Source organism: Chenopodium album, chromosome 25 (assembly GCF_948465745.1).
Source record: "Chenopodium album chromosome 25, dcCheAlbu1.1, whole genome shotgun sequence".
NCBI classification, from domain to species: Eukaryota; Viridiplantae; Streptophyta; class Magnoliopsida; order Caryophyllales; family Amaranthaceae; genus Chenopodium; species Chenopodium album.
This window is the reverse complement of record NC_137858.1, coordinates 4,842,519-4,851,083: the sequence shown is the minus strand read 5'-3', so window position 1 is coordinate 4,851,083 and position 8,565 is coordinate 4,842,519. Positions and strand designations below refer to the sequence as shown.

Genomic DNA, 8,565 nt, shown 5'->3' with positions numbered 1-8,565 from the left:
GAGAATGACCAGACAAGTTTAAATGACCCAACTTGATTGTAACCCGCAAATTATTAACTAAACTCGACTTGAACCCAAGAATGACCAGACTTGGAAATGACCCGATTATATCCCGCAAGTTTTTGACTTGAACCGAACCCGACCCGAACCCGAGAATAACCCGACTTAATTATAACCCGTAAATTATTGACTTGAATAGAACCCGACTCAAACCCGATAATGACCCGACTTGATTATGACCTGCAAATTATTGACTTGAACCGAACCCGACTCAAACCCGATAATGACCCGACCTGATTATAACCCGAAAATAATTGACTTGAACCGAACCCGACTCGAACCCGAACACGACCCTAACTCATTTAAACCCGTAAAAACCCGAATTTTACCCGACTTGTTTTTCACCCGACCTTATATTGACCCAACCTAAACCCGACCCGAGATGACCCGACCCACTCAAACCCAACCCATTTACCTGAATTGACAGCTACTACCCCATTTGCTTTTTCCAACAACCATTAATATTAAATTTTTACTTAAATTCCCTTCAATTTGCAACAATACTTGTGCAAATTTAGCTTTCTCATGTAAATTTTGTTTTCCAATGTACTTTTATTACTTTCTCTCTCTACTTTTTTGCATACCCAATCTCAATTTACTTTTTCAATATACTTTAACTATTCTTATTTATGTTTATTAATTTCCGTGAAATATGCCCATAAGGGACTATCAAAAGGGGACGGAGGGAGTATTACATAAATTCTGAGTTTTAGGAATTTAAATTAGTTTTAGAAACAGCTGCACAGCCACCGCCTAAATCATACAATCATATAAAATTAGTACTCTGATCTTTATACTTAAATCAATTGTTGAATATTATTGTTAGGCACAAAATTTTAGAGTTACAGAATATGATAATTTTTTATGCGAAGTACTCCCTCCGTCCCAAAAATAACGACTCATTTGGGTTGATTACGCGGGTATTTAGGAAGTTAAGTAAAAAAAAGTAAAAGTATATTGGAAAGATAAATTTACATGGGGTTTGTAAAAAAAATAGAGAGAGAAAATAATAAAATAACATGGAAAATCAAATTTTTATATGGGGAAGCTAATTTTGCACAAATATTGTAGCAAATTAGTGGGTGTTTTAATGCAAATGGATCATTCTTTTTGGGACAAAGTTTTGGCCAAATGGGTCGTTCTTTTTGGGACGGAGGGAGTATAACAATATGTGACATGCAGTGAATGTATCCATCATTCCTCCCTTTCGTTGGCTGTTATGTAACATTCAGTTATGTAACTTATCCATCGTCATGTACTCCGTCAAAACAAAAACGCTGTATAATAAATTTATTACAGTACTACGACTGTACTACTACCTCTGTGTGTGTGTGTGTTTTTTTTTTTTTTTTTTTTTTTTTTTTAATTTTATTCATGTACCAAATTCGGATACACTCTATCTTGTAAAAAAGCAAAACTTGTGGTTATTCATGGTTTAAGTAGCCTATATCGCAGATCATACGACTGATACAAGTCGGAAAGTAAAACATACCTTGGACTCAGAGGTCGCGTCTACCTTTAATCTTTTGAGAAACACTTTTAGTAATTCCTCTCTATCTATCTTACAGAGTAATATGAAAATGAATAACTGATACTCTACTTTCAAGTGTTGAATTTGACAGTCACATTCATATATCAATATGGAAATTTGACCAATAATATACTTAATTATCACTAAGTAAAAATTATAAATTAAAAAGCTAATATTGGGAAAATTATACATTGAAACATTTTTAACAAGTATTTACATAATTATATTTCATCTTATATATATGTATTTATTACTGCATTGGTCAAACTATGTACAAAGCATGTGAATACAACAAATATCAAAATAAAGCATTTAAAAGTGTTGAAATATATCCCACCAAAGAACACATGTAAGAGTCTCACATTCATAAAACAAGTGAGAAACTACTCCTTCTATTGCCATATATGGTTTTGGGATGGAACCTTCTTTGGTCTTATGAAGTGAACTCTTTGCTTGGAATTGATTCTCATCACCTTGTTAGGAGTAATGCAAGTCGAAAGATTCAATTCGATCGATTGTATTAAGTTTTTTGATGTATTAAGTTTTTTGATGATAAGCCTCTTTATCCTGCTTTGCCCGGGGGGGTAGGGCGGTGAGAATTAAGCTTCTCATCAAGGTAGTAAACTCCCTATTTTTCGTATCCCAGTTTCCCTGCCAGGGCGAAGCTTCAAACTTCTCCGTATCATTATTTACCCCTGCGCGCCCGATAGGGCTAACTTGCCCGGGCAGACCGGGCAAAGCCTAAAACCTGGTTTTTGAGCTTTGCTTGTCGCGCCCGGTAGGGCGGACTCGCCCTGGCAGACCGAGCGGACCTTGCAAGGACTTGAGAACGCGTTTTTGTTCGGGTTTTGTTTCCTTATTCTTGATTCCTTTTCATAACCTATAAATACCCCTGAGCTATTATTTTTTACATAGAGAGAAAAACACAGAGTATTGTGAAATCCTAAACACAATAAACATAAAACCATTCCCATAAAGGTCTGAGTAGTTCTTGAAGGAATTCCAACCTTCCAATCGGGGTACGGAGTTGGAAGGTAGCTGTGTTACCCTTGGGGAGCATTCGTCACTGAGAGCCTCGTACCAGTGGTGGCGAAATACGCTTTTAGGGCAGCCGTAAAACGCGTCACAGCTTATATGAGATCTGCAATGGAGTATTGTATTTTTGCTCTAATTTCTTTATTATTTTCATGATTACAACATCTTATTTCCAACACACATGCCCTAGCTAGCAAGGTAGCGGGTAGCGATTATTGACAAATTTTAGTTACTTTTTAAATAATATTTATATGAATTTTGATATATTCTAGCATTGGAACCGCTACTTTTGACAAACACTCTATCTATCAAATTTTAATTACTTTTTAAATAATATTTATAAGAATTTTGATATATTCTAGCATTGGAACCGCTACTTTTGCCAAACACTCATACTATTAACCGTTACTTTGACAGCTAACCTCTACACACTACTATTGACCGCTACTCGCTATCTAAACAGTTACCGCTACTCGACCGCTAAAAGCTACCTGCTACTCGACTACTAATAGCTACCCGTTACCGCTACTTTTGCCAAACAGACCTTAGTCTAGGTCTTGAATTATAAATTTTCACTCATCTATGGATCTGTCTATTTTTTTTTTTTTTTTAACTCTTCAGTGTAGTTCGGTATAACCTGATCCAATCTTAGAGCGGCGAACAACCTTAGACTATTATTGAGTATTAATGTATTATCCATAATTCCATAATCCATACCAAAGAAGGCAACTATAGTCCTATAAGATTGTATGATTGAGAAAAAGTATCCGTTACAAAAACACATTTAACGTCCACAGTTCCACGTTTTCAAGATTCAAAAGTTAAATTTTCAAAAAGCTGGAATCAACAAAACCCTCACCATTTCCTCTCCTATATTAAAACCCCCCCAAAATCCTCTCTCTTCCACTTCCGATCATCATCACCGGCGCAATGGGAAACCAGAAAGAAATGCAAATACCAGTATTCACAGTTTGGAAGAACAACGCTATCCTCAAGAACATTTTCTTAATCAACTCCCCTCCTTCTGTAAATCAAATTCAAACCCAGCAGCAAAATGATGAATTCTGTAAAACCCATCAAGAATTTGAAGAAACATTAGTTGTTGGGCGACACCCAGATTGCGATATTCGCTTAGAACATCCCAGTATTAGCCGTTTTCATCTCCGCATTCACTCTAAACCCTCTTCCAATCACCTTTCTATCACTGATTTATCTTCAGGTAATTCAATTTTAGCTCTGATACTTTGTAAAATTCAATTCAGTACTAATTATTGTGTTTATTTGTAGTTTTTTATTTGAATTGTTATGGTATTACTCGAATTTTCGAAGTTGATTTTGTGGGTTTGTTTTGTTTTGCTCTGTAAATTGTGTTATTTGGTATAATAAAAAACATGTGAGTTTAATGGTGGAAACAATCTTGAAATTTTTTGGGTATTTTGATTTCATTTTATGAGGGTTCAATTTCTTGTGGGTGTTGTTTATTTGTAATTTCTATGTTCATTTCATTGTGATTATTTAATTTTCTGTAAGGTTTAGGGTTTAAGAATAATGTGGGTTTTGATTTATAATGCAATTTTGGTGTTTGTGTTTAGTGCATGGAACTTGGGTGTCAGATAAAAGGATAGAACCAAATATTAGAACAAGGATGAATGAGAGTGATAGTTTGAGGATTGGAGGATCGAGTAGGGTTTACAAGCTGCATTGGATTCCATTGAGCCAAGCTTATGATGTTTCCAACCCTTTTGTGCCACCCTTGGACTTCGTGCAGTCGCAAGAAGATGAGGATGAAGGGATCATCAAGGTGAGATTAATTGCACTCTATATCTATTTTAGTATGTATAAGTTTATTGATTGTTTGTTGGTGATAGCTGACTAGATGAAATTGAGATATACAATGAGATCGACATTGGATATAATGTATATTTGCCTGTTAGCTGGAATTGGACATCTAAGCTATGTTTTCTCTAATCCTGCCTAGATATAGCTCTTGATTTGGTTGTCATTTGTAACTTTTAGGATGAGAATTCACGAGGACAGGAAAATGAGGAGTTACAAGCAGTTGATTCTGTTTCAAAGGGTGTAGAGTTTGGTGATTTGTGTGATGATAATGGACTGGATATAGAGAAAGTTGCTCAAAACACAGACGAAAAAGTTATGCCAGTGGACAGTGAGTGTGTTGAATTGGAAGGCACTGATATGGAAGGCTTGATGTCTCTATTTCCGGATGAAAAATCTCAAGCGTTGTTTGCACAGGAGTTAGTGGCTAATGAAAATGTGCAACATTTGGATTCTGCTTTAGATGGTTTGGTGCCTTTATTTCTGGGTGAGAACTGGGAATGGGTTAGGCAGGAAAGGAAGTATATGGCATGTCCCATGGAAGAAGAATATTTTCAGTCAGTGAAGCTTGAAGACGTAGGATCTGTTGGTTCTGTTTTGGAGGGCTTGGATACCTTGTTTTTGGATGAAATTACTGAACAGCTTATGCAGAAAGATGAGGATGAGATTGTCAAGGTGAGATGATTTGCACTCCTAATATTCTCTTATATTTCTATGTTATTGATTATTTGTGGGTTAGATAGATGACTATGAAATCGAGAAACGCAAAGAGTTTTAGGACATTTTTATGGTCTTCTTTCAATACATTTTCCTTCATATAGTTACTGATTTTGTGTTCATCATGTCAATTGGGTATCTTAGGATGATGATCCTCAAGGAAAGGGAAATGAAGAGGTACATGCAGTTGAATCTGCTTCAAAGGATGTGGAATTCGGTGTTCTATGTGATGATGACGAATTGGTTGGAGAGCAAGTTGCTCCAAACACAGAAGAAGTGTGGACTTTCTGGTGTAGATCACCTGCAGCGCTGACATCACCTCTTGCCACTAATGAGGCTCTTCTTTGCCCTGACAACAATCACCTTGATATAGAAAAGCAGTTCCCAGAAATAGTATCTGATACTAGAGTATTTTCTGAAAGGATTTCTTTGGAAAGTGTCAATGTGAATTCATCAGTCAAGGAACACAATGAAGGCAAGCTTTGGAGTTTTTGGTCTGGAAATATGGGGGTGGAGTCTTCAGTGTGTTCATCATTGTCTGATGCAAGCTTCTTATCGGAGTTTGAAAACAAATCATCGAGAAATGGCTTTGATAGTCCACCACTCAGCTCTATTAAAAGGCCATTTGGTAGTCCTTTGATAACTTCAGGTCAGAAGTCTGCAAGTAGCATTTGGTCCCGAAGAGGTAAATTACAAAGTTCTCCCCAGATTTCAACAAGCATGTCTGAAAGAAATAAAAAGAGAAGTGGTCAGAAGGTTGTCAAGCATGAACCTGTTACTAGGGCTCTCTTTCATGAAACGGAAAGCCAAGAAGAGGAAGAAGTCTTTACTCCAGACAAAGAGAACTTTACCCCTAATACTCACAAGTCCATGAGAAAGTTGACTCTGTTGAAAGAAGTAAAAAATTCAAGTTCAGGGAAATCACCCCTTTCAAAGATGATTGGAAGCCCAAAATTCTACTATGAGGACAGCTTGTCTCCTTCATCAGATAAAGAGAATTACTCGCCCAAAAAATCTCTGGAGAAGAAAACAGCACACCGTGCTTCTAATCAAGCAAAATCATCTAGGCTGAGGGAGAAAAAACATGAAAGGATGCCTTTTCAATCCCTTCAGGCAGATTCACCTCAGAATAGTATATCTGAAACTTGCATTGCTGGTGCTGCTAAAGTCTCAAGCAAGGTAGGCAAATGCTGCACTCCCTTTTTTTTTCTTTTTTTTTTTTTTTTATACTTGGATCTCTTTTTATTGTAATTTTGTTATTTAACGAACTCTTTTAATTGTTTATTCCTGATACTTCAGACTGATGTACCGGACAAATGCTTTGGAGAAAAGACCCGAAAATGGAGTATGCTAGTGGACACTACTACTCTACTGAACAAAGAATCAAGAAAGGCATTGCAGCTGCTTGAAGGTCTCAAGGGAACTCAACTCATCATCCCCAAAATAGGTAAAATGAACTGCCTGTTATTTACTGCTCTTACTATAGTAAATCAAATTGTGAACCTTCTATATGTAACTGTTGCTTGTTTTGCCAGTCATAAAGGATCTTGCTTGTTTGAAACGACAAACGAGTTTCTTCAGAAGAAACACAGAGGTATCATCAGCATTAGAATGGATAGAGGATTGCATGATTAAATCAAAGTGGTGGATCCATGTTCAAAATTCTACAGAGGAAGGGCAGTCTGTTGCAATAACCCCTCCAGCATCACCTTACTCTCAAGTCAGTTGTGGGACAACAGCAGGCTCCTTTTCCTTCTCTGCCCTTGAATTTCGAGCAGAACTTCTCTCACCCTCTACAGAAGATCACGTACTTGACTATGCACTCAGCCTCAGGAAGAATAAGAATGACGGACAGCTTGTCCTTCTCAGTAATGACATCAGTTTAAAGATTAAGGCCATGTCAGAGGTAGCCAGCAACTAAACTGCTCCTTTAAATTATAGTCTTATTCTATACTCTTTCGTTATCTTGATGCAAGTTTGCATGGCATTTCAGGGTATAATCTGTGAGCCGGCTGAGGATTTCAGGGAAAGTTTGGTGAACCCATTCTCTGAGAGGTTCCTGTGGGCTGACAGCTCCCCAAGAGGTCAAACCTGGTCTTACTCAGACGACTTTGTTCTGAGAGAGAAATTTTATCCAAGCTCATTGAAGATGACACCCAAGGCTATGGAGAATGTCAAGGGCCTGAAACTGATATTGCTTCATAATTCACAGTATTATGAACGAATGACTGCAATTCATTAGGTGATTTAGCTTCATAGCTGGGCAGGGCAGGTTGTGTAAAAAGCTCAAGTTTGGTCAAAATCAAGGCCTCAAATTTTATACTACGTACTTGAATGTATCAATTCCCTTGATGCTCAGTCCTGATAATTTTCTTCTCCCTAGAAATAAATAAACTCGTTCAATATGAATCCCCTTTATTGCTATTCATGCTAAAAACAAAAAATCTGATCTCTCTCTTACTCAATGACGGGCATATTATTGCAAAATTCCTAAGACGTTCTAATATGGAGGTCTGGGTTTGATTTTCATCCATTCTTTCACTTAAAAAACTTTTGTATCTGAATTATTTTTTACAAAAATGAATTTGGTTTTTGTAAGCTTCTTAGTCGTCAATCTGAATTTGATTAGGACAAAATATCAGTAGAAAACGACCAAAATCAGCATCCCTGTGCCCAACCAGTGACCAAAACCAGTCCAACCATGGCCCAACCGGCTCGAAAAAAATAAAATAAAATAAAAGACAAAAAAATATTATTCAAACTAAATAAGACTATAGTCTTGTTTTGCCTTCAAAAAAAAAACATTAGTTTTGTTGTTTTTTTTTTTTTTTTTTTTTTTTTTTTTTTTTTTTTTTTTACAATTGACCAAATAAGACTACATTAGTCAAACCGTCTATAATTTTATTTTAATTTTCACGAGTAACTTTACTGAGGTGCATTGGTGGTGGGTTGTGACTCCTGGGCCAATGTGTCTTTAGGCTTGGCTAGACCTAACTCACAGCTGATCACACTGGGAGGTTCCTGCAGACTGATGCCTGATAGTTTCCGAAGAGGCCATGCGACATTTTTGGAGAATGTGAAAAAGGTCTGAAGGACTGAAGATGACCCTGCATCATAATTCACAGATAATTTTAAACAAACTGCATTGTAGTAGCCCAGTTTGGTACCTATATGGCTATATGCAGCCCAAATTTCCGATCAACAATTTGATAGTTACTAAACTGTAATTTACAATCACTTCTATATCATGTACTTGGAACCTTTAAATTCAAATGGAAGGATGGTAGCTAGAAAAGCAATTTAGCTTGCTGGATCCCATTAGCGACTCCAACATTAGATTGAAGCCGAATTAATGAAAGAATGAGGCATCCTTTCAGAAAAAAAAA

General features: G+C 36.7%; 1 protein-coding gene across 1 annotated transcript; it reads left to right on the top strand.

Moving 5' to 3' along the window:
• The first annotated feature begins 3,497 nt into the window (after nt 1-3,497).
• Nucleotides 3,498-7,421, top strand: LOC145613059 (uncharacterized). Its single transcript, XM_081668118.1, has 7 exons — nt 3,498-3,845; nt 4,219-4,427; nt 4,643-5,137; nt 5,324-6,358; nt 6,479-6,626; nt 6,715-7,085; nt 7,173-7,421. The coding sequence occupies exons 1-7, from the start codon at nt 3,557-3,559 to the stop codon at nt 7,419-7,421; spliced, it is 2,796 nt and encodes a 931-aa protein (XP_081524244.1). The 5' UTR covers nt 3,498-3,556.
• The last annotated feature ends 1,144 nt before the right edge of the window (nt 7,422-8,565 follow it).

Bases quoted from the DNA above. Each gene is read 5' to 3' on its own strand.
- LOC145613059 (XM_081668118.1), top strand. From the start codon at position 3,557: ATGGGAAACCAGAAAGAAATGCAAATACCAGTATTCACAGTTTGGAAG. The intron at 4,428-4,642 runs GTGAGATTAATT...TGTAACTTTTAG, and splicing joins AGGATGAAGGGATCATCAAG to GATGAGAATTCACGAGGACA. The intron at 6,359-6,478 runs GTAGGCAAATGC...CTGATACTTCAG, and splicing joins CTGCTAAAGTCTCAAGCAAG to ACTGATGTACCGGACAAATG.